The sequence below is a fragment of the Halictus rubicundus genome, chromosome 4 (genome assembly GCF_050948215.1).
Source record: "Halictus rubicundus isolate RS-2024b chromosome 4, iyHalRubi1_principal, whole genome shotgun sequence".
Classification (NCBI taxonomy): Eukaryota; Metazoa; Arthropoda; class Insecta; order Hymenoptera; family Halictidae; genus Halictus; species Halictus rubicundus.
This window is the reverse complement of record NC_135152.1, coordinates 18,256,132-18,283,460: the sequence shown is the minus strand read 5'-3', so window position 1 is coordinate 18,283,460 and position 27,329 is coordinate 18,256,132. Positions and strand designations below refer to the sequence as shown.

At 38.5% G+C, this 27,329-nt stretch overlaps 2 protein-coding genes across 2 annotated transcripts in view; one reads left to right on the top strand and one right to left on the bottom strand.

Moving 5' to 3' along the window:
• The window catches only part of LOC143353694 (uncharacterized), a 43,787-nt gene extending 30,738 nt beyond the window's left edge, over window positions 1–13,049 (top strand). Inside the window, exons 2-5 of the mRNA XM_076787201.1 lie at window positions 1,479–1,719; window positions 3,603–3,698; window positions 10,946–12,294; window positions 12,565–13,049. Coding sequence (XP_076643316.1) covers window positions 1,589–1,719; window positions 3,603–3,698; window positions 10,946–12,294; window positions 12,565–12,575 — 1,587 coding nt within the window. The 5' untranslated portion in view covers window positions 1,479–1,588 and the 3' untranslated portion in view covers window positions 12,576–13,049. The remainder of the gene's footprint in view (window positions 1–1,478; window positions 1,720–3,602; window positions 3,699–10,945; window positions 12,295–12,564) is intronic.
• Window positions 1–27,329, bottom strand: part of LOC143353697 (alkaline phosphatase) — a 414,446-nt gene that overhangs the window by 97,781 nt on the left and 289,336 nt on the right. The gene's annotated exons all lie outside the window — the stretch shown is intronic.

The following is a 27,329-nucleotide window of genomic DNA, read 5'->3' as shown; positions in this document are numbered from 1 at the left end:
CGTTCGCCCGCGATAGAGTTCAAGACTGACTCTACCGAAATTACGAACAAATATTTGACACTGTTGTCGGTAAACGTTGATGCTATTGTAAGCAGTTATCGAAGTGACACTATTGGAGCGACTATATCAGGAAAATTTCATAAAGAGAATCGATGCTATCTGCGTATCAATAGCGCTTCTTCAGCGATCCGACTTGATCACAATACCGTCTTGCCGTCACAATAACCTGCTCGAATGCCACGAAACTGAAACGACATTCCAATATCGCCCTGAGAATTTCTCTTCAACGTCAAGCACTCTTTGACACAAAAAAAGAAACTCCTGTAGTGAAAATTTCTGTATCCTCTGGGATGAAAACTCTGTTCTATTAGCGTGTTACTATTCAGAATAATAACCAACATATTTAAAGGCAAACTCGAGGTTATTTAATTGTAAAGTAAATGAATTATATGAGTGATAGTTGATTTCAACAAACACATATTTTTTTTAATTTCAGGAGAAGAAAGCAACTTCAGTTTCCAACTCCGTTTTATAACCAAAAAAAAAAAAAAAATACTTTGAAAAATCGAGTGCAGGGGCGTGAATTTGTTATTTAAAATGAGCAAATGCAAAATATTTTAAGATTGTTCAAAGATCAAAAATTAAATCAAATTTTCGTAATTACTTTTAAACTGAATGTTGTTCAAAGAAATTGTGAGGACAGGTGTGAATACGTTAACTTACAAAATGTTATAAGCGTCTTATGACTTTTTGAATCAGCTATGCGAAAATATCAGTGACGTGTTTTTGCGTCATCGGTACGCAAGTAAAGATCTTGAATGACACACAAGTGTCAATGTGTTAGGATAGTCAAATTCTCTCGAATTTATTGTTATAACTATTGGAACATTCTATTCATTTCAATTAATTTTGCACGTGCATCTAAAGCTATTCCGGTATGCTTTTATTCTGCAAAAGAAAAAGGAGGTAACAAGAGGCGGCAAAAAATTGCTCGACGTTACTTTCGTGTGGACACAGCTTAACGACATCTTTCATTACAAAATCGATCGCAGAAGAATTCCGTCACATTCTTTGGCACAAGATTGAATTAAAGATCTTCTGTACCTGTATACGAGGAAATCATTACCTAGAAACTAAAGGTGTGTCCACACTGAAGTAACATCCTATTGTCTTCTTCTTTTTTTCGGTAAAAGCGGCGCCTTTTTCAAGATACATGCGACATCGACTAAAATCTGTTCGTTGTTGCTTCAGTGTGGACGTAGCTTAAGAATTGCTCCAGTACTCATCAACAACCACTTTATCTGTAGCAATATCACATTAAAAACTATTTACACTGTTCAGCTGTTGTCTTCACAACTTGTTCGAGTGACCATAAGTGTGTACCTGTAAGAGAGATGGATGTATCATCGATACTGGTTTTCGACATCTTATCAATGCCTTGATAAGATAGTAGTATAAAAACGTACGCTTTTCCATAGGTGGTCAGTGCGAGCTAGGTAACCGAAGAGTGAACACACAGCCGAAAAAGTGCGAAACACAGCGGAAAGTGAATGAAGATCAATGAAAGAAACGTGGAAAGCCGAGCAAGATGGATAAGAGACAACCGGAAGTGACAGAACAGAGAACAGAGGAGATCGAAAGGCAGCCGGAGCAATGTGACTCGTCGTCGATTCAGCCCGGTCCCAGCAACGTGGACGGATGGATGCTCAAAAAACCAAAGTGAGTGACATTTTATCGTTCCGTTTTAAGATCGATCGGCTGTGGAACGATTTCTCCAGCGACGCGCGATAACGTTCAACCGACTTCGAACCACGACAACCGATTTTCAGTAGGTTTTCTTTCCGCGCGTCGAGCAATGGCTCGGAATTTACACTCGAAAACTGTTTGGAAAACTAAGTCTACAAGACGATTGACAGTTCTCCGAACACTTTCTATCAGCGTATTCTCACGATGAAAAAGGCAAGGAACCTTTCTGACGAATGTACAGGGTGGCTTAAAGTTTCGTCTCCGCGTGAAAATGTTTCGAACAAAAGTTAAGGGTACGTTTGCTATAAGTAGATTTGCCTTTGAACGATTGGAACATCCGGAGAAGTTGAAATACTTCTCTTCCACATGAAATTATGTTTCTTTGAAAAATCAAATTATGTTTATTATACGGTGTTCAAGTAATATTTGCTGGACAATTGAGATAAGTATCTTAAAGTAGTAGCACGTGGCAGCCATTTTCCCGCAGTCATTCCTGCGAAACACGATTCGTTGCGTTAAATATATCTCCGCGGGGTTTTAGATTGAACTAGACAAGAGAAGCTAATCCTTGTCGAAGCCTTGTTGCGACCGTGATGATTCATCGATGCTTTATCAAACATTGTTGCAACGAGAGTAAGAAATAGAATGTGCATATAGTGACATTGAATTGAAATTAAAGATAAATGGAAATTGAATAGATTCATTTAAAAATCATAATGTTTAAAACTTATCAATATTTACTAACATCTCATTTGTGTAAGCTTAACAATGAATTTTCGTATACAGTCAAAACAGATCTTTTTCCGGGATGAAAATAGACACGTTGTTAGTAACAATTGCTGCTAATATGAAACAATATCTTACTTCGTTGTGGACAATGTCGTTGTTATCGTGTACCATGTACAACACGTGACGTATCCGACACGTCTTTGTACGTTAAGCTTTGTATTATTCACTACTCCTGCTGCAGTTTAAAGTCTACTAACCTCTTGCACTGGTCATTGTTTCACGCGGATAATCGTGACCAAACCGTCTACAGTCAACATTCTTTTTGTGGAAAGACGAAAGGATTAAAACAAATGAAGGAATAAAAAGATTGAAAAATCAAAGAAAATTAATTTTCGACGTGTATGGCACGTCATTTCCAACACTGGGAAACAACCTATCGACGTGTCTGGCACGTCATTTCCAACATCGGGAAACAACCTATCGACGTGTCTGGCACGTCATTTCCAACACCAAGAAACAACCTATCGACGTGTCTGGCACGTCATTTCCAACACTGGGAAATAACCTATCGACGTGTCTGGCACGTCATTTCCAACACCGGGAAACAATTTATCGACGTGTCTGGCACGCCATTTCCAACACCGGGAAACAACCTATCGACGTGCGTGGCACGTCATTCCAGCGCAAGGGGTTAACAAAGAAAAAGTGTCAAATGGTTATGTCCAATTTGTTAAGAACAATAGTTTATGTTGCTCGACGTTAATAAGCGCGAGAAAGCGAACGGTTATAAAACCATGTATATCTCAATAGAAAGAATTACAATGGTTTCTAGCGAGATAAAGGCAGAAGATAGCGATTGAATCGAATGAATCATATTGCATTTCACACTGTGAATCATAGAACACAAGTAGCATACTTTGCGACAACGGGGATTTACGTTACTTCGATTTGCACAAATCATTTCGCAAGTGTGCCTCGCGCGTGCAATTTTAAGCCCCGATCAAATAGAAAAAGATGCGTGCAATGCAAGAAGGGCAGATACAGCGTTTCTTTTAGATTTCTACATTAGCTGCATGTTTCTGAGAACGTCGTGTGTGTCTGAAATTCTTGTCTAATTTTTTCCATAGAACGCGCTGGAGACGTTTGATCCAGATGATTAGGAGGTCCTTCCGTAGGCAGAAGCGGCACTGCGATGCATCAGATGCGCGAAAGCTGTCGAAAAAGTACGTATGTGTACGCGTAGTATTATCAGGTTCTGAGAAACGAGAGTTCGTCGTTGTGAGTCGACGGTGCAACAAGCCGGGAACTAAAATTCCCCGCGATCTAATGTGGTCATACTGCGGGCCGTATGAAAATGTACGGAGTGCTGCATCGCGAAGGCATGAAATATGCAAATTTACATTCGTTGCGGGGTACGAACGAAAGGTGAGGGGGAATTAACATTTCTACGGTGGAATTAATTTCACACAGATGTGTATCGGTCACTGTGGCTAATACAGTGAACGAAATTTCTATAAGAACACTACTCTTTTCAATAAAAAGTATTAACCTCGTAACGTATGATTTTCTTCGTAGCCACAATGATCAGAACAATGTCTCCAATGTCTCTTATGTAATACATGCTAGCCCCCATTAATGCTCGGTAGGTTTAATGTTAAAGGCAAGTGGTTAAGTAAGTTGATAATACAAGTAATGGTTGGTTACAAAATGATGACGAACGATTGGAAATGAAGAGAAATGTGCTAAAATGTGCTAAGTAACCACACCACTATACATATACTATTTACATGTACTACTGTAACTCTGATATGTGCTCTAATGAATTGACATTGGTCTGAATGCATTAGAGAACGTAGTATAGTTCACATACATGTTTTAAATTCTTACTGTTCAGCCATACCGTGAAAAATATTTTAAGCATTTTATAAATATTACAAACACATTATGCAGTTTATGTTGTCGTTAAATAATGCAAAAACATTGCGTCAATCGCGCGTTTACCGTTTTTTAAATTTTCATACTCTTTTGGCCCGTCACGGGTACCCTAACTCATTATCCCTCCAATGCATGGTTGAGCGCAATCCCCGCCAATGCACGGGTAAGGTCCAAGGGATTTAATATTTTATTTATATTTTTATCAAAAAGTGTGTAATAAAATTCACCTATTACAAATAAAAAATAGAATTTATTTAGATCTTCCGTCGAATGCAGTGCAAAAGTACATTACAATAACCATAAGTTTAATAATAATAACTTTACTTTCTAGTTAAGAGACATGTAAAATTTTATATATTTTAAACAACCTTATGTGCTCAGTAATTACAGAACGTCAACTACAAACATTATTTTTCCTATGGTTCAACAATTGTACCGCTCATTTGCCAAATCGATTAACTGCACAAAATAAAAAACTGGAATGGTGGTTAATCGATTTGGCCTGTGAACGGGTTGTCAATTATAAATTTCTATCCAAACGAAACAAATTTTCCATCGACCCCTCGAAAGGCAAAAAGCTCTCTCGATCAGGTTCGAACAAGTGTTCCAATACTTACGCACGATATTGTATGTACCGTTTAACGGGAGGCAAGTATTGCAAACACAATCATATCAAAAGGTAATGAACAGATAGTGATCGATGGAACGTCGTGTAGCCGACGACCATTAACTACAAACGGTTGATCGAATTTTCGACGTAGCCTTTACCCGAGGCGGAAATGTAATTTTCAACGGAGATATTAAAGCTTCCTCCTACCATTGTCGCTTTGTAGGCACCTTTTAAAACCACTTGCGTGCGGGCGCGAACGCAATATTGCAAGCGACAACTTTTCTCTTCTTTTCCTCGCCAGCCGAACAGTATTATGCACGGAGAAGCGCAAAGTCGTTGTTCCGCGTTGCGGTTATTCAACCGCCCAAGAAGGATGCACCGTGCAATTATCAGAAATGAGAAAGGCGACGCCAGTGCGCCGTGGAACCTTGGTATTCTAAATATCCCTAAACATTAATAAATATTCAGCTGACCAATTAAAACACCCTGTATACTGCCTTATAGAGTAATATCTCCGTAACTGACGCAAAGGTGTCTGCCGTAACTGTCAAGATTTTATCCCCATCACGTGGGGGATCCCACTTGGAACCAGTCATACTGTAAACACGCTCGAAGACTGAGTCAGCGAGGGGTCGAGCATCGGTGAGACTCACACTAATGCAAACGAAGCAAAGGATTGCAAGTTTTCTCATTTTTTTTTTTATGAAACTTTTACCATCGTATTCGTCTCGTATTTCGAATTAAAATGATACCAAACATGATATGGTTACGATCATAATTACTCGTGCAATAAGCGATTAAAGTTTCGGCTGTGGAAGCGTCGAACGTTACGGAAATACAGTGATTCTCTATATATGTCGCCAAGGCCTGGTTGATAAACGTCGCGGAATTATCCCCACTACCGCGGAGTAGTAGGGGCCAGGAAGCTCGAGAGGCTTCGGACGCCGAAGAGTGTAAACATAATTAAGTCGTGTAAACACGGCTCGGGCAAGTACATGATACATGATCGGACGATGCATGACATATATCGTTGTTGACATATATCGAAAATTCACTGTACTACTGTAGTATCGTCGCGGTGTGCATCAGCCCTGAGTTTTGTATGTCAGATGTACGGTTTTCTTGGAGCTCGAGCCTCTCCTGCCGTTATTCTAGAAGCAATTATAAAACGTGGTATGCGACAACGGCGTGGACGTAACGGTATATCGAAATCAAGGGATCCCGGTGGAATTGAGTGACACGAACGCGTGCTCGCGTTTAGCTCTATCAGCCGCGGAAAATGGCGCCTGACAGCGTCGTCAACAGAGATCGGTCGCCCCTTAAAAATCTCGTCACGATCGATCATTATCATTTTCGTCTCGAATTTCTGAATGAATGAGCAACCTGCCGATACGAACGTCAGCCGTTTACGTGCGTTTTAAATTATTTCTATCTCTGTTAAAAAAAAAAATATATGTATCAACCATATCATATTTTATTTACACTACGAATTGAAAGATACGATTGTTCAGGGAAAAATTTTAACACGTTCGCCGTCAGTATCTCGCACGCTCTGTGACCGTGGTCGTACATTTTTGTAAAGAAAATTAAACGCGCTTTATGGACGCTGTTAGTCAAAGCCATAACGCGGAGCGTAATATTCGTGGAATCTGTGATATTTCTTCATTCATTTTTTTTCCACATTTTATGAAGGGAATTTAAAATTGCTGAATTTAGTAAAATGTAGATTAAACTGTTGAATTTAATTGAATGTTCTCACTGTGAAAATGATTGTATCAACTAACTGCAAATAAATTGGTCAGTTTATAAAATGAAAAAAGCGAGCCCACAGGTATTTAAAATATTAATGGTCGGTGGTATATTTCTGGTGAGTTGTAATTTCAGTGACAATCGATAAATTATTCCTTTTTATGTGTAATACGTAAATTTTTAATAGTTAAATAATACGTTAAAGTTTCTTTAATAGTATAATATGACTTCTTGTTTCATTATTGAGAATGGGCAGTATAAAAACTCTGGTGACTACACGAATCATTTAATTGGCAAACAACAATGTGGATACATTGTTAATATTAATATTGTCAATAAAAGAAAACTTAAAGAAAACACATTAAACTCTATTAAATTGTCTATCCATTAAATCTATTCAATCTTACTATTTTTTTTTTTTTAATTTATACGCTACGAATGTATAAAATTCTGCAGTATACTTAATTAGTTTCATAACGTAAGAATGTTTATTAAGTTTCATAACGTAAGAATGTTTACTAAGCTCGTTGTTTACTTTGACGGATACTATTTCATGCTCCCGAAGTTTACTCGCAACTTTTTGTAAGACCCTGTGTATTCTAAAGTAACATATTCATTTCGAAAGCAAACAGTGTTCTCAATTTCCGACATTGCACGGAGCAAAATAAACTTTTTACGTAAATTACTTTTTTCGAAGTTCTTACGGTCCAGTCGTTTCCGCGTACAGAAGTTTGTCCGTTATTACGAGTCGTTATCATAATTATGAATTAAGGTAATTAAAATAATATCGTTGAAACTGCGTTAAATAGTCTTGTATTCCAAACAAATTTGTATAGCTTTCAACAAAATGAAAATGAATTTCAATGAGAGGATCTCTCTGATTAAAGTCTTTGTGGGTGTATAAAAGTAACTAAGTGGGTGTATAATTGTAACCGTTTAATATTTTGCAATTACAGATGCATGCCGTTTTAGCATAAAACGCACTGGATTTAACCAATTGAATCGATTTATCCTTCCACGTAGAAAATGAAGAACCGTTTTGTTAACGAAATTTATTAGAAACACCCGCGTGACGAATAATACGAACACATTTGTAGAACAAATTACATGTATATTATTTCTAAACATTTATTGAAATATTTTTAAAAATCTTTTGAGAATATCTTTAAAAAGACTATTAGAAAATTGCCAGTATACAAAGTGTTAAAATAACAATTATACCATCTCCAAGAAAGTTCGCGCGTTCGAGGTGTCTAGCTCTCTTTAAACATTATTTAAGCACATTTAAGTATCCACAAAATTATGAAACACGTCGTACACCGAAGAATCTACAGAATCGTTCCACGGCAAGATCATTCATATAATTTTTTAACCGACTATGTGCATATTATGCTTTTCTTTTTCTTTTTTTATACCTGTCCAGCGATTACTATGCAACGGATAGACCAATCGGAATGCATCCTCTGCCATTTGTAGTGGATGCTTCTTCGGTGGTCATGTTAAAAAATTTTACTGTGAAAAAACATGCTCAGCTTCTTCATTTATATCTGTCCATCGATTTCCCTACAATGGATGGACCAGTCGCAATGGAACTTATGCACTTTGTAGAGAATGCTTTTCCGGTTGACCCATTAAAAAAATGTCCAGATTTGCTTGTCGTCAGCTACTGTTATTGCAAAAAACATGTTTTCCAGTGACTTCAACGTGCAATGTCCATTTGTCCAGTGTTTTGTCTACAATAAATGGACCAGTCATGTTCCAACCTTTTGCATTTTGTGGAGACTGCTTCCCCCGGCGCGGCGGGCGTGTTGAAAAATTTTTCGGATTTCTTTATCGTTAACCATCGTTAATGCGAAAACAGTAATCAATCGTTTCAGCGGTTACGAACGTACACAGAACAGTGTATCGTGGAAATAATTTCGGCCACCGCTGTGCTCGCGTCCGGACGCGGCCACCGCGACTAATAAAACTCGTTGGAAATCCAATAGAATATAAAGTGTCACTAAAAAAATCCGTCATTTCATATGCATGGAGCTAATAATTTGTGGGAGCGCGCGGTTCGGGCGCGGGGCGGAACGAAGACGCGAAGGTCTGTTCTTCCGGTTGCGTTAAAAGTTTCCCGGGCACCGGGTGGCTGAGATTATCCCCCGTAGCAACGTTATCACCGCGGAAAATGATGTATTCGAATTACGACGGCCTAGCTGCGTACACGACGGAACACAAAACTCACTGGTTGGCCTCCTCGGTGCATTACACGGCCGGCTGATGCATTTTTCGGGCCACCGGAGAAATGTTTCTGTCGGAACGGTCGCCCGGCCAGCACGCGTCGCCATTAATAGCACAGTGGACGCTGTTAGAACTTTCTTCAACAAAATAATTTCTCTTTCGTCATCGCGTTGCTATGAAAATTGTTTGTTTCATCGTAACAAACGTCTACTTTCGCGACAGGGCAGAGTGATTTCTTAACGAATTTTATTCGTTTTATTACTTATGCAAGTCCGCGAGTGCGATCGCCGCGGTTTGCTTGATCGCAAAGTTGCCGGTTGATGATTCGAGGACGTTTCTTCTATTTCTGACGTAGCATGATCACCTCGAAGGTTATCGCGCCGCAAACGAATGAATTTGTCCTGACACACGCTTTTGACATGACATAAAAAGAAAATATGGCAGTCCATTTAAAAAATTGTAGGTCACCTTCGTTTCTGAGAGAATGGTGCGATTACAAAGAAATTACATACGCCATTACGTTGCTTGAAAATATTTTCATGAATACGAAAACATTTCGATGAATATTCGTCTGTTCTCGTTGTGCAATAAGTTGTTGTTATGATTTCGCTATGTCCGCCGATTTGTGTATTGATTTTATGTTATCGTTGTTGTATTGAATTTATTTGAAAGCTCTGTTGTATAATTCCGAAATTCAAGTACTTAGCGCCGTGTGGTTTTCATTTTAATGTTTATAGTGCATAGTTATTTTTATGTACACAGGGCGTGGCTGTACTCGGTTGGTACAATCGGACAGAGGATGATTCTACATGTACACATAAGTCGAAAAAAGGCATAAAACGTTTCGGTAAAATTCGAGCTTGAAAATGCAGCGAATACGCGTGCTATTAGGTAGGAATTGTCTGACCATGACTAACCAATTCTACTTCCACCATATACTACAGCACGCCAACCCGACTGTAGTGATTAGATATTCCTCAAAAGAATATTATTTATTATTTTTATAATTTCTTAGGAATTATAAAAATTACAAGATTGAGTATATTTAAATTTCTCAAAATTCTTAAAAAAATATCTGCTGGAATGGAGAAATTTATCTAATCATTTCGGATGATAAAATTAAAAAAAAAAATAAAAAATGAGAAATCAGTCGTGGTAAGGTTAGTGTTAAACTCGATTTTCTTGAAAACGAAGTGTCAAACGAAAAAATGTTATACCTGTGTTGAGACTTATTTTTAGATGTAGAATCCTCTTCTTCCGAGCCATACCACCCGTCCGGCCACACTTTGTATAATGTGGGGTAAGTGCAATAACGTTTGTGCCGAGAATTGCTCAACCAAGGTACCAACAGTGGGGATATCTAGTGGCATCACGATCCGTACTGTGGGGTCGTGATACGATCCCTACGTGACGCCACTCAGGTTCTGACTATATTTCCCCTAGTATTATCCCAGATATCCCTCGATCTGGTAACGGTGGTTTCTAGTATTACGCTAACAATAGCACACGTCTTTTTAGTCATGTTGAATTACAACTTTATTCAGTTGCCAATTTCTGCCAACGTTTTTTTCTTTTTTAATATTAGGTTGTCTAAAAATTTCTTTTCGTAATGTGTATACAGTGAATTCTCGCTGTATGCTCGAGACATGCCCGAGACGTGTTACGTTTACACTCTTCTGTTGTGTATACCCCGCGGTAGTGGGGATAATTCCTCGACGTTTGTCATCCAGGCCTTGGCGACATATATAGAGAAATCACTGTACACAGAATAATGCAATCGTCATGAATGTTTCATTCTTTCCGAAGGTTCCCGTGCTCATTAATCATAAACGAAACGAACATTTGGAACAACCTAATATTACTGGTGGGCGATGTGAGGTGGCAGGCGATATCAGGTGCACTTATCCTATCGTTTAATCGCAGTAGATTAAATAATATATAACATGTTAGGGGAACCCGCAAGAAAGGACAAGTGGTGCGCAGCGAGGCTCGCAATATGGCCAGGCGGGTAATAAAAAGGTGCGACGAAGAGGCACGCGTCCAAGGTATTCGGTACCGGGTGCAACAGTCGACACTTCGGGCCAGTGATTACACCGGTTTGTCAACGAGAACAATCCACAGAATTAGAAAGGCGAGCAAAGCGATTAGCGATGAGCAAAGCTTGTCCACACCTGGAGAGAAGCGACCTCGCAGAAAAGAATCGGCAAGAAAATTTCACTGCACGGAAGAAGACAAGGCAGTCATCCGCCAGATTATTTCTGAATTCTACACGGAGAAAGAAAGAGTGCCAACTGGCAAGAAATTATTAGTGGCGATCAGGCAGAAGATACCTTTCCGAGGGACGGTTCACAGTTTATATCGGGTGTTGAAAAGCATGGGTTTCAAATGGAAGAGATCGCAGATTGTGAGTAAAATGGAGCAATTAACGGAGCAGCCCGCCATTGTTGCATGGCGATCGAAATACTTGAAAGCGTTGAACAGCTACAGGCAAGAAAAAAGAAATATCGTATATGTCGATGAAACTTGGGTCGAAGATAATATGGTTTTCTCGAAGTGCTGGCAAAGCAATGATATCAAAGGCATACAGAGAAGCGTAAGACCCTCCCGTAGATACATTATTGTTCATGCTGGAGGGCAATCAGGATTTGTACAAGGAGCGGAACTGATATTTAAAGCGAAATCTACGACGGGCGATTATCACGGGCAAATGAATGCTAGTAACTTCGAGAAATGGCTCTCAGAAAAATTATTGCCCAATATTGCCCCGAGGTCGGTAATTGTTATGGACAATGCACCGTTCCATTCGGTCTGGGAGAACAAACCACCGTCGAAAGAATCGAGAAAAGAAGTTATGATTAGGTGGCTAGCGGAGAATGAAATTCCTTACACGGAAAATATGAAGAAATCTAAACTAAATGAAATAATTCGTCAAAATAAAAGAGCGGTTGGAACATTCAAGGCTGACGAACTGATAAAATTAAGCGGACACGACGTTTTAAGATTGCCGCCCTACATGTGCAACCTGAATCCTATGGAATTAGCGTGGGCGAAAATAAAGAGAATAATTCGTGAAAATAATACCGGAACGCTATCGTCTGCAGTGTTAAAGGCACTGACAAGGAGCGCCATTAAAAGTGTAACGGTCGAAGATTGGATGAAATTCTGCAAACACACGGAGAAAATAGAAAATCAATATCGAGAAAAAGATCGTAAATTAGACGAAGGGACGCAACCGATAGAAGCAACTACCATAAGTAGCGATTCCGATAACAGCAGAAGAACTGCAGAAAATTTAGAAGGTAAAAGAATATAAAAATTATTTCAATGTTTTTGTATTTATATAATACGTTTTTTATCGCAATTATGTAGTTTATCCTGCTATAAAGGAGCATAAGTATAGTACTAGTCAAACTAATGTCAATAATATGAATGTTAAAACGTTAATTAAAACCGATGGAAAAACAAATATAAACAGTTAGACATTGTTATCGTATTATATTGGTAGTTAAAATTTTATATTAACATGTCAAGGAGTCACAATGTATCGCATTAATATGTTATGTTAATAGACGAATGCTGAGTGGATTCAAGACTCTGGATGTCTATGCCAATTGAACGCCCGCTGTCGCGTCATCACATTCTGATCTTGACCCGGATTAAGAATAGTTTTAACCCACTGAACCAATAGCGAAAATGTATGTGCCTGTGTCCGCGCAGATTGGCCTAGAGTAAACATAATTTTCTATAAGATTGAAAATTACACTGGTTGTACACCTGAAACCTTACGTACACTACAATATTTTAATATGGAACGATATCTGTCATCAAACATTTTTTAACTACAATAGAACCACTGCGTAATTAACAAATAGTGGAATACCAAACTAACGAGACACGATGGTTGACGAATATTCAAAGAAATATAATCAAGCGTAATGGTGATAGTACAAGTATTAATATTATAATATTTATATTTTAGTAATAATTTAATGCACTGTTTCTGTACAAATTTAGGTACATTTCTGTACGTTAAATTATTATGAATAATTTATAACAAATATAGAGTGGTTTTTTTACATGTTACAATTAGTACCTAAATCTTCCTTCTTTTCCTATCGTCTAACCACCTATTGCTTGTATTATCAGATTATTTAATAATTTTTATTGAAAACAGTGTTCTTATCACCTACACATTCGTTCTAGCTCCCTTCGTTATAGGAACAAGCAGTACATTGTGAAAAAGAATTTCTTGTTCTTGTGTACTATACAGGGTGTTGCATGAATGGTGGATTATCTCTTGGGGGATTGACGCTACTAAAAAGGTGTTTTTACAAACGTTGTTTTGTATAAAGGTGCCCAGTATGTGGTGCAAGTGATTGTTGAGTGGGTGAAATAGTCGAGCAGATTTGGAAGCTAAAATAAATTGTTTAAATGGCAACCTATGTTTTCGAACTCGTCATATTGTAGCGAGTGTCGAAACGAATTCAACGACGTACTATATAATATCATTCCGTACAGTGTCATGTCATATCATGACTCTGTTGAAACAAATGGCATTCATAAACAAACATCGACTTTCTCACGTGTTTTAGGTTTTAAGCAATTAAGAGGGAATATTTTTTATTATCGTATTTTGTATTACATCATTTCCAGAAATAATGACGATTACTCATGAATATAAAATAAGTATAGTATGCGGACATTAAACGAGCACGACATTATTATCCATTTCTCGAATTACATATGGATTAATGGTGCCCCACCGAAATTACACAGTCTAAGATCCAATGTTCTCGAAGAAGTTAAACTCCCATCGTCTAATAGAAAAGACGAAGTTAGCCTAACTCGTATCAAGACCTGGCTACTCGAGTCTTAGCCACAAATTCTCGGATTACGAAGAACATTTGCATTTCCCCCGAATGCAAATTTCGTGCTGCAACACTGACCGTCGACCATACATAACCAATACACCGCGGATTTTATGCATTGGTGGCACGGAAGAGTGGGCGCAATTTAAAACAGTAAAAAGATTAAAATAGTTCCGTAATATCAATATACTACTTTTATCTAGTTAACATTCTAAGAAGACCAAGAAGCTCGAGAGACCTCGAAGATCAAAGAATAGTATCTCCTGGTCGATATATGTCCGTGGCTAGACCCGAGTTTTGGACAAATATCGTATAAACGCTGTACTTTAAATTGTAACCGCTTGTGTTTCATGTTTAAATCGGGCACGATCTTTTGCCCAGTAAACGAGGAAAGAACATGGACGACCTGCGTTTAACGGGGTGTGTTGATACGGTTCTAGAAAATTTGCTAACACGGTGTTTTACCTGACTCGCAGAGGCGGGTGTGCATCGGTTGAAACATCCGACGAGTAGAAGTGGAAACAGAGGGCTGGCGGGGTGTCAGAGAGAGGGAGAGAGAGAGGGGGGGGAGAGAGAAAAAGGAACGAACGACAAACGGAAGGGATGCACAAAAGGCTACGGAGGCGGCGGATCAACCTTTTAAACAGCTCGAGATACTGCGTTCCCGGCTGAAAGAACTCTCCCTGTGAATGTAAGCACGGTGACGAATCCGTAAGCCGCAAAATCCGCGCGCAAGAACACGTACCACCCTGTCGGTTAACAAAGGCTACCCGCAGAGTGCTTACAAACTAGTCATAAAGGCGTGGACCCGACGCCCATTAACAGACAAATGTTCATTGGGAGAGAAACGAGTTGCCGGTATTATATTCGGCCGAGATCCTTTGAACTCGAAAACATTTCGCGACGGGTGGGTCCGTCGTGGATCCTCTCTTTCTCTTACTCTCCCGCGAGCGTAAATCCTCGCGGAACGGTTAGAACGATTGCGGCCGATTCGAGCGGGAGGAACGGTGAACCCGAATCTTCGCGCGGAATTCCATTTGAATGGGATTTGTCCGGTCGAATACAAACCTTTTTGCTGCTGATTTTCCGGCGAACTGTTTAGACAGTGAGCGACTCGAGTTAATTAGACGACTGCCGGCGCGAATAATTTCTTCTTCTCCCTGACGCTCGTTACTTTGAAGGCTGTCTAACGTTATATAGCTGTATCCGAATGAATAAGCCTGAATAAGCCCCGAATTAGCCAGAAATCTGATAAGACCGCGCAGCAAACACGCTTTGATAAATGACCGTCCGCGGACCAGCCGTTGAAAAGGCATTAACCCTTACGAACATGGGCTGTATAATAAATACAGGTTGCTAATGGTACATTCAAAATATTCAATTTAGTTGCTTAACCGTTTTAACCAGCCCACGCTCCCCAGAAATAGCTGCACGCATCATCCTTGGATAATATTTCAGCCGTTTTCGCTTAATAGTGTCGAGTGACTAGTTATTTGCTGTTTTAGCGATACACCACCAGCCAAAAATACAGTACATGCGTGCTAACTATAAGACTGTTGATGTTTAGTAATCTTTCTATTGTCCCTAATGTATATTGAGTAATTGAATGGCGATTTTCACGTTCTGGGTCAAAATAGACCCCGACTCCGGTGTCGGAGGATCAATGGGGAGACGGCAAAAATGACCGCATGAAACGTAAACGAGTAAAAGTATTAGAAGAATGTAGGAATATGGACACATTGGTTTTTAAATAATTAAAATTTTTAATAAAACAAATCATTTTTAACAAGGAGTAAAGTATTGTAATGTTTAAATGTCTGATCGAAAATTCAGGTGTCGGTCTCTTAACAGCGAGAATATTTTCTCTTTGCTTTTTCAAACATTAATTTATTCCGAAATGTTAACATAGGAAGTCTGTGCAACCGAATTAATTTTCGCACAACAAATATTCTGTAATACAAACAATGTTGCTTGTCCAGATCAAGCGAAAAATACGATCTGTCGATGGAGTTTGTAACGTTTATTACGTGTCCGTTGCACACGACTTTTTCGTATTTGTGTTATCTCACGTTTGGTAATTATTATGCATCAATATGTATGCTGTCCAGGGAGGAAAAAAATGGCAAAATTCAAAAAATATTCCTGGTGAGCCGGAATCGAACACAATTTTCTGTTTTAATGACCACTTTGCTCCAATTTACTGACAGAATTTCGAAAATTTCGATTTACGTAACTTTTAGTATCTCGCAGAAGTTTATTTGTACTCTATTTGTTTCAACAAATTGTTACACAGTTTCGAATATGTAAACAAATTGCCACAAACAAACGCATGTAAAATGGATAATTAAGCGAGATATTAATCTGTAAACGCAATTTTACTGTACGTATATACAGAACTTAATTATCACGTGTCCAGTAAATGTACGCCTGTGAGTGAACATAATTCATACAGAACATAACATAATGCACTCTTCAATTTTAGAAGAGAAATAGCATCCAGGAAATTAAATAAAAATTTGCGAATACTAATACATCAAGTATACAACTTAACTGTTCATTCATTGAACAGGTCACTTTACTGTCATGTAAAATGGAACAGCAATTTTAAGTTTCTGGAATTTCTTAAAAATCGATTTTGCAGTCAAAAATTCAGAAAAAATTCATGGTTGTGTGTGCTATTGGGTAGAGTGTTCATGAATTTTTTCATAATCTTTTGACAAGTAAAACAGTAGAAATAGAGCATAATTCATTAAACTGTGCTGACCCTGTAACCACCTTCGTGGTGGGGGTATCGACTTGAAACTTGCCACAGAGGATTGTCTTTGGGTGCCCTATCGAACGGTGTGAAGAAAGATCAATTTGGTTTAGGAATACATTTGACACCCTTGTGCGACTATACGAAGAGAAGTAAAACACCGAATTTTGTAATGAAAATTAAATAATAAAAATTGTATAATGAGAAAGAAATCTGGGAGCATTTCAGCACTTACAACACGATGGACTGGCGCTCGTTCAGCTAGCGTCAATGTCTTGCTTCGTTCCGCCCGAGTTTCCCGTTAAGTTCAGCGAGCGAGATCGCGAATTTCTGTTAACTAACGCGCTGCTATATAAACTGGCGCGAAGGAGACTCCTCGGTGAAAACTGCATTAGGCTGTCTCGTACTTTCCACTCACGTCCACGCCTAGGAGGTGTTTTGAAACCGTGGTGTGGACTCGGACGGTTCTCACTCGGCAGACGTGAACACCGTCCACCGAATCATCGGACGGTCAATTTAATTTTAAGTTAGATCGCAATCCCGGGCCAAAGAACTTCTCGTAACGGTCCGACCGTTTTATCGCGGAGTCCACGTTGCTCTCGTACCTCCACGTAAGCGTGTACGTGCGCCGATCGAACTTCCCCGAGAAATCGGGGCCGTGCGCGCGCGATTACCACTACTTTCGCGCCCGAAGAGGAAGTAAAATGGTTAGACACTCCACGCCCGAGCCTGGATAGTGATTCCGTGATTGGCTTCTCGTGGCAAGTGCTAGTCTCGAGCAGAAGTGTATCTCCGACTTATTGACTAATTAAGGAGGGGATAGAAGATCGAAAGAGGGAACCAGCGGTTCCTTAACCGGGTGCCAGGGTGTTTCCGTTAATGGCCGTGATAATTGCTACCGTTCCGTTTTCGTATTCCCCGATCGTGCGTGGAGAACTGAGTGAGTGCTGCGCCTAATTGCCACCACTTCCATAACTTTGTAAATGCCGATTTGCGGGTTCCTGTGGTTTATGATACCTACTCGTGCAAGTCACTTTCTCAAGGGGGCATTCTGGTTTTGTATTTGTAGAATTAATTTGGTTATTGACGCTTCGATGCAACCACGTCTTTCTACTACGTCTTTTGACATTCGTTGGAGATCCGTGGGGTTGAACTTTACCTCAGGAAACCAGAAATATTTATCTTTTTTGTATGTAATCCTGTTGATTTTTGCGAGAAAATGCCGAAAATCCAAGTTTCAATGCTAGGAGGTCCCAAGTTCAAAAGTTATGCGTGTATAAAAATGTGCGATTCTCGTCGTTTTTGACAGGTAAAGACCCCGCCATGTTGGTTTGTAGTGACCGTCGCGCGTCGCTTAACGAGCGTAGCCGCTAGGTGGCAGCACAAGCACTCGGTAATGCCGATAATGTAGAGCACCGATCTTTAAGACGACATATCTCTTACGCACACACGAATAAAAAAAAAAAAGAATTTAAGTGACCAATAAGGAGAACTTCAATTATGTGTAACAGTATTACGCGTGTACACAAATTTTGTTAACACACAATATCTGTAGGAAAGATATGTTCCAGTCTGTTTATTAAAGGTGAACCAATTTGAGCGTCTTCAAGAACGTAGAAAGGATCGTTTACTAGATGACGCGTAAAACACATTTTGAGAAAATAGTAATTGGCAGACATTGCGACGGATGTAGTGAACTTTTTGCAAACTTGTTCACTCTCATATTAAGGCGAGTCACTGTGCATGCGTAATGCATTTCGCCGCGGGATAGATCAAGACAGCTTAGAACGCTTGAGATCCGACAGAGCATAACCAAAAGTCGCCTACGATCTCGAGAAGAGAAAGCTCAGACACTTTGAATGTAAGACTAGCTGATGCTATATACACCTGGGACCAAATACAGCGGCATTACACTCGTGGCAATCGGAGCAGACGACAGCAGACTCGTGGGACTGAACGCAGACGATCATGGACTTTGGACCTCGATACAGACATGATTTCGGATTCGTGACATTTGATATCGACGACTCCACAGTCGCCCGAACCGTCACGGACTATTCTCCATTTATAGAAACCATTAACCCCGTGCGGACGAGGATTTCTTAAAAATATAATGAAAATTCTCCTCGGAGAACTAAATTATTTATCAATGTCTCAAACAATGGGGAAGAAGAACAATATGTACCGATCTTGCGTTACGTACATAATTAAATTACATGTTCGCAACTTCTTCGCGGTTGATATCCCACTAAAGTTCGATATTCGCTGTATTTGAAAATTAAGAGCATACCTTCTTCTCTCAGACATAATATGCGGTCGCTATGGCAAGGCTCGTGCACTGTTATTCATAAATTAACTGAAAAGGTATTTCAAGCGGTTAAAATAGCGACATGTTTAAGAGTCATTCCCCTAACCTGTTGAGCGACAGGCGCCATATTGAATACGAACAGACTGAAATATCTATTCAGAGCCGAGGAGCAGGATTTGGACAAGTCAAACCCTGGAGACTCAAATTGAATTAAACTACGGCCTAGAGATACGAATTAACCTCGGCGCATCGCAATGACCTCAGAAGAGTCCTGGTTTCGAAGCTCGAAGGGCTTTTGAATATATTGGACGCCTTTGAGAGCATTGCGACCATTTATTACGATTCAAAATAATCACTAAAATTATCAGCTAATTTTATTCTTTTTTTTTCATGCTCTAGTATCTAAGTATTAGATATTATAGGTATATCTTCTTCTTCTTCAATATCTAAATTTCACCCCATACGTCTGTCGATTTGATGAATTTCAAGAGGTTTTCTCTACTGTGTTCTGATTTGTAAGTATCATGCAATTTAACCTTCAAGTGGATCCGAATTAACCGAAATGTACTTTAAAAATGCAATAATTCAAATTAATTATTTTTAATATTCATTTCTATCGAAATTGATACTGAAGAATCAAAAATTAGACAAAAATGGTATAAACTGATCTGTTAGCAGTAAGAGAGATTGAAAATATAGATGTAGTTACATATTGATTGAGGAGACATAAAATAAACCAATTTGGGGCAGACAAACTGAAATAGATATCAACTGCTTGAGCCACTTATAGATCAGACCGTTTCAGGATCAATTCTACCGAAATCGCATTAATTTGATTTTGATGATCAATTCATGAGAGCCAAGTAATTGGATAACTCGAACGATACCATTTTAAGTCAATCAAATCCTACCTTCTACACTGACGCTAGAAAACTTACAAAAATTTTAACAACTCTGTATTCTGGATAGAAAGAATGTTTCCATTTTATAAATCAAAAGATCGATACTTCCTGTCCTGTTTTTAATCCCTATTGTTGCTACAATATATATGTACTTAATGGTTTATAAAAATGTCTAACACTATTGTAAAATAATTATTCAATGCCTTTTCAAATATATAATTTATTTTAATGAAAACTTTTGAATGTATTCGAGCTTTTTTAATATGTCAATTATAGAAATATTATTATTAAAACTTTTGAAACTGGCTGAAACACTATTCATGGTTAGGGAAATATCTTTATATAGCTAAAACTAGGATTATGTTGCTGGGTTACCTTTCATATTTTTTGGGGCAAGAAAAACTATTATAAACATTTTTTTTAATTGAAGAACTGTATTTAAATCGTTCCTATCTCGTTGCTATAACAGTAAATCAATAATTCTAACTATATTCATAAATGTGTTAACAAAACGAATATTTAATTATTGAATTTGAAGCTTCTGGGAAATTTGGTAACATGGATACCACTGAAATTATAACAAATTCGACTTTAATACTATATCTCTTAAAGGATTCTCAAGGTTTTACAAAATGTAGAAACGGTATTTTAAAATTTTTTTCATTCCCAATAAAAACATCTAAAAATCCCCTAATAACATTATTGAGAATGGAACATCGCTATTCAATCACACAGGTCAAATGCTTTGATAAAAACTCTGCAGCTAAGTCGGCCATTGTAGTTTCGTTTTACAGTTGGTTGATTCTATTCCTCACATTCCGTGATCGTTTCATTTGCGTCTGTGTCAAATGAGAGTCGGGAATTTTAATTGCCGGGATTGTGGGAGGATTTTAGTCGCGAAAACGATGAATGGACATGAAATAAGAGGAATAGAATATACACTTTGTCCAGCTGCAGTGATGTTATAATATCAAAGGCATTTTATCCTTTCACCTTATTTCTCATGGAACGTAAAAAGGTTAGATACAGAATTTTGCTTTGCTTTACAAATATTCTTGTAAGGAATAACTTCCAGGAATTGGAATTTTATGAAATTTACATAGTAGATAGTCTTTGGAGTATTCTGGAAGCTATAGAAGCTAGACGAATAGTGGTCAAATTTTGAATTTAATTTCACATTTGTACATTAATATATTGAAGCAATATATTTTTGTTATAATAACTTTTATTATAACGTAATGTTAAAAATTCAATTTATTTGCGTTTCACTTTGGAATGTGTACTTTTCTATACGCAAGAAAATATATTGGTATTCGCGGAGAAAGATTAACATACATTATGGTTCTTTAATGTATTATGACTAACGGAGTATTCTACAATCTGCTGCCATATCTCGATTCCTCATTCAAAAAACAATGTTACAGTTTAATTTGTTCTTCTAGAACCTCCATAATGGCTTCAAAGATATTCGATCAAATACGTTTCTCACCCCCAAGTTTAACAGCTGTTCCTACCTATTGAATATAAAGGATGACGGACAAAAAAAAAAGCTTTCTCAAAAACTGTTTTACATAAAAATTTGATTAAAATCCACATGTATTGTGGGTTGGGTATTGTGTGTCATATTGGGTTGTAACATAAATTCGTTTAGTTGCAAATATGAATATGAACTAATTTTAACGATGTAGTTGTGACTCGTTACACTCATTACAAATGCAGATAACCGTGATTATATAGAAACTACTTATTATAGCCAACGATTTTAAAGTTGTAAGTCTCTAATTTGTTGATGTTGTGAGAATTCCTTTTGTTGTCATATAGTCATTTGCAATAGTTTACACATTAAAGTTTTATATTCAGTTCACATATAAATCATAAGTGAGAGACTTTTATTTGAACGTAACCTCAAAATAAACAAGTCGATAAATGATAAATGAAAAGTATTGACTATGAGTCTATGACTCTATGACTCCATGACTCTATGACTCTTTGACTCTGACTCTATGACTCTATGACTCTATGACTTCATGACTCCATGACTCTATGACTCTATGACTTCATGACTCCATGACTCTATGACTCTATGACTATTTGTCTCTGACTCTATGACTCTATGACTCTATGACTCTGTGACTCCATAACTCCACGATTCTATGACTTTAAGACTCTATGACTCCATGACTCTATGACTATGATTCTGTGATTCTATGAATTAAGCTCAGAGGATAAGTGAACAACGTTCTACAGAACGCGTGCTCAAAGTGTTCTACATATATTAGGTGCGTATACGTTTCGACAGAAAAATTTATAATATTAACGTTACGTAATGGTGGTATGTAAGTAGTGAGGATGTAAAATCAATACAATTTTCTTCCTTGCTATGCCTTGATGGAGCCCCATAATAGTCGAATCATTTCGTTATTTCAGCATCCTTAATAAATGTTATTTTTTCGTTTAGCACAAATTATGCTCATTCGCCGAACAGTTCTATGTAGCATTTCAATGATCGTAGTCCCAAAGAAGCGGTCGCATTTATTGCACATTTCGATTTCCTAGCAGCTCGGGTACCGCTAAGTGGTGGGATTCGATCGAAATAATTAGATTGCGTGCGGTCACTCGTACATTCCGTGTATTATATTCGCGACAGCGTAAACGTCGGAAAGTTTTCCTCCACTAGCACCGGTCCGTGTCCCCGCTTCTAACTTTCGTCGCAGGACATTATTTCTTGCATGTTGAGAGGTGGCACAGTTCCAACTGAGTATCCTTTCGAGATTCAACATTTTACGAGTGACATAAAAACCGCCGGTACACGGGCACCAACACCCCGAAACCTCGAGCCTCGGCGTTTTCGCTCTAGTATTTCAGGTTCGTTTTTTCGGTCGCCCATCGACCAGCGAACTACCGAAATTTCCTATCACGTCGCGCCGAAAAATATGCGAGCGCAAGTTATTGCGCGCCGGCCGCGTGTGCATCCGACCGCGTAAAATATTCGGATAGAAGCTCACCTGTCTCCGCTTTTAATTCGCCCAGCAACAACGGCAATATTAGGCGAGCATCGCCGCCGCCATTTTGATAGAAGAACGATTTCACTGCGTCACGAAATTTACACGGGAATAATATCTCGATTTCGCGGCTTGATAGGATCGAAGCGATAACAGTGTGACAGCAATTGCTGGAAATGTTTAAACGCCGTTTGTCTCTTCGAATTTACCGAGCACGGCGAAAGCTGCGGAAGGAAATTGTACAGGGTGTTTTTGAAATCGCCGTACACAGCTGGTGGACCATTACATGTCGTGTGGAAACAAGTCGAAAAATGGGAATAACGTTTCTTCGTTTGACGCTTCGTTTTCGAGTCTTTATTGAGTTTGAGTATTCGACGAATACGCGCGTTATTGGACAGGAATCCCGACGAACTTTCATATTCATTTTTCTTCAAAAAACGAGGTATCGATCAGGAAAATGTTGTTCCTTCTTTTCGACTTGTTTTCGCGTGCAGAATCGCGACCGCTTGTACCATGATTTCGAAAACATCCTATGCAGACCGAAATGATGATTCTGGTGAGTCAGTTTTTGGCTGCTGTGTGGACGTTTATTTTGTATTGGTGCGACTTAAGGGAGAATTGTCCTTACTGTATTTTTTAAATTTCCAATGTCTTGATGGTGTTTGGAATTCATTGAAGTACCATTTAAGACAGTAGGAGGATTGAAAAGAATTGAAGGCTATCAATACGTTAACCTGGACTTATTAAAATTATTGGAGAAAGGAGGACATTTTTCTGTTTCTTTCAATCCATACAGTAAATGACTATTTTGCGTGAAACTCGGCAGTCTGGTAGTGTGACGATGACTGGATAACGAAGATCTAATTAGAGATAAGAAAAAGGGCAGATAAAGAAATACATTAATGTGTCATTCCTCGCTTAATACGAATCGCTGAGATCTAATATGACGTTTTTTATTGCAGAGAATATCTTAAATCTCGAGGTTCAGAGTGCGTTCAAACTGAAGTGCCACCGGACTCGGAAGTGTATTACATGAACCATAAAAGAAGAGGTGTCGCTCTGATCTTCAATCACATCAATTTCAAGGATATGGTGAAGAGGAATGGCTCGATCAAGGACTGCAAGGATGTAACGCAGACATTACACAATCTCGGCTTCGAAACCCGAGAATATGTCGACTGTACTGTGCAATCAGTCATGTCGATTTTGAAGACCAGTAAGTAGACATTATCGATGACTATACCTGTTTCATAATCTATTTAATACTATAAGCAATTGAAATCTGCAATACTACCGTAGAAGGCCTCACAGGAAGTTAATATTTTTCCCACTATTAGAAAAATCGAATAAAGATCAGATTCAATTGTTCTTGCCTTAAATGTACTGATAAAGAGATCCTGGAATCAGTAGATAGTTGCCAATGTACTGTAAAACGTATGCTTTACGATGATTAACCGCCATAAAAATTGGAACGGTGATGATTGGAAATTGAGAGCGGTCTGACGGACAGTTTATAGCTCGTAAGAGTTTATAGCACTTAATTCTTATCTACTATGGAGAACGAAATTTTACGAAAGTCGTATATCGAAATTGATAACATTACTACAGGAAGTCTGACAGACTTTTAATGTTTATTACATACGTACGAGTAACAAGTAAAAATTAATCTTAATTGTTCTGAATTCATATATGACTGGTAAAGAAATAGTACAGTGAATTCTCGATATATGTCAACAACACGGGTCTTCCCAGCGTCATGAATCGTCCAGGAGACATACCCGAGCCGTGTTATGTTTACACTCCTCGGCGTCCGAGGCCTCTTGAGGTAGTGGGGATAATTCCGCGACGTTTATCATCCAGGCCTTGGCGACATATATAGAGAAATCACTGTATATCTTGAGAGGGATAAACTATCATAACACTACCACTGTAGAACGGTAGGTACCAAATTATTGTACCAAGCATTGTCATCATAAATGCATAAAATCCACAATCCAGGTAATTACTATGGTCGATCTCCTACACCGGCTGTCAAAATTGCATACGGTTTAATAACTGAGAACACATAAACAAATATTAATTTTGCTAGTTGAGCGTTGGGCTGTAATTTAAAAAAAAGGAACACAGCGAGAGAAAGTCATAAGTTGTTTAGAAAAGGATATAGGTATGCATGCGAATTAAGAAGGGCTAAGTTAAGCTTCTTAACGAACGAAATACTCGAAGAGCATAATAGCCGAATAGAGGTACAGTAACGCGGGAAGAAGGAGTTGATATTTATGAATGAAATAATCAGGCGAACAAAATATAGGGTGCGCTCGGAAAACAAAAAGTAAAAGGCGACAGAACCTTATAAATTACAAGAAACACGAGAAAAAAAAAATGGCACCGCGGAAAAGTTTTTAGTTTCGAACGGTAGGCGCGTCGATTCGTGCAACACGATTTTCGAGGCAGAACACGTTTTATATGCGCACGGTGACAGCTTTTGATCATTTTTCTGCGTCGCTCGTTAAACAAACGCGTAATTTGCAGCAACGGACAGAGGCGGATAATACGCGCAATAATTCATTTCAGCCGTCTCTGCGTAACGAATCCCGTTTCCATTATTTGTAGAACGCGGCTTTGATACAGTTTTGGGTCCCGTTTTGACAAGGACGCGATTACACGCGCTCCTTGATGAATAAAATGACTAATTGCAAGACGCGGTTTACAGTGGGGAACGATTACATTGAATTACTTAATGAAAGCCACGTACACAGAATTAAATAAGAGAGAAACAAACAAATGACTTTGAATTCTATATTGTAACTCGACATGCTTGTAACAGATAATTAAAACTCCGGGCGTTGATGTGACACTTTACAAAACGATCGATAAATTATAACTGGAAAATCGACGGTTCTTGAACTCGTGTACCTTCCTGTTAAAAAATCTTACGACATTCTGTCTGTTCTCATTTTAAATGCAACCTTTTCTCGATATATGTCCCAAATATCTGCTAGGTAAAAGTCCCAGAACTATCCTCACTGCTATACACCGTGGGGGGCCACGAAACTCGAGAGACCTCGGTCGCCGAGGAGTGTAACATAATACGAGCCGGGTATCGATGTGAGACCACTACTAATCCAATAGAAACACTCCTTTATTTTTCATGATTTTTTTATGGGACTTTCGCCAACATAATCGTGGTATTTTTCTAATGAAAATCGAGCTTCGCTGTCCTTTTCTACGTTCGGCAGTGTATCAAAGAATAGTATAATATTGTAGACGATAATTGGCCCTGCCAGACCCGTGTTTTGGACATGCATCGTGTAGACATGTACGTTTACACTCCTCGGCGACCGAGGCCTCTAGAGCTTTGCTGTTCTTTTCTAGGTTCGGCGTGGATCAAAGAATAGTATCTCCCGATCGATATATGTCCCTGGCTAGACCCGTGTTGTGGACATATATAAAGAAAAGATGGGGGGATATTTAGGTTTACTATTTCTGATTTCCATAAAACTCAGTGAACGCTGATCTAATTTTGTCAAACTGAGCAAACAAATTGAGCTATAAATAAACTAGTCAGGAGTACTAGTTGGTAACGACGCAGTTAGCAAACTGAACGAGAGCATAACCAGAAGAGTATTTTACAGGTTCCCCTAGGGTACTCTATTCAAGGACGATATTTACTATTGCAAAAGTTATCACAGCTGGTCTAGACGGTCATTCGATTCATAGGTGTGTTAACAGTAAATGTTATAATAGTGTTTGTTGACCGCCGGACCCAACCTCGCCTGATAGCCCTGCTGGGTTTACTACATCACCGCATCGTTATCACCAAATTTGAACAATAACTGTTCGAAAGATTCGACAATTCCGGCATCGACAAATTGCGATTTTCCATCCCCGTCATTTTCGGCTATTGCTCGACCAGCGGCCCTTCAAATGATTGCGCTCTGCACTCGCAACGCCAAACCGACACCGCAAAACACATCCGTACAACAACCAGCAATGCATTAGAAAAATTCTTACTTTTTCTATTTTATTTTTCCTCAAAGTTGATCGACAAACCTGGCGTTTTGGTAACAACGGGACAAACCACGACCGTATTTAAATAAGGGAAGATCTTAAAATACTGGGCACGTAACGTTTGTTTAAAGTACAATATTATAAATGTTTTCTAGACCTTTTCTTTGCTTTAAATTCCATTAAATACACAAAATGACGAGAGAAAACATATTGATCTAACATAAATCTTCTTCAAATTTCGACTCATGCTTAAAAAAAAAAACAAAATAGTGTGACGTAGTACATTTTGAAAATATGATAAATTTGTTAAACGTATATCTAACTACCTGGACATGTGTAGATATAATACGCAACGATTCCATTGTTTAGAGGATTTACAAAAATTCATTTTCTCTATTTTAATGAGTTGAAAATATTTTGTAAATAATATTCTTAATAATTACTCTTCTGTTTTTTTTTAGTATACTCATTTTTATCATAAATGCATAAAA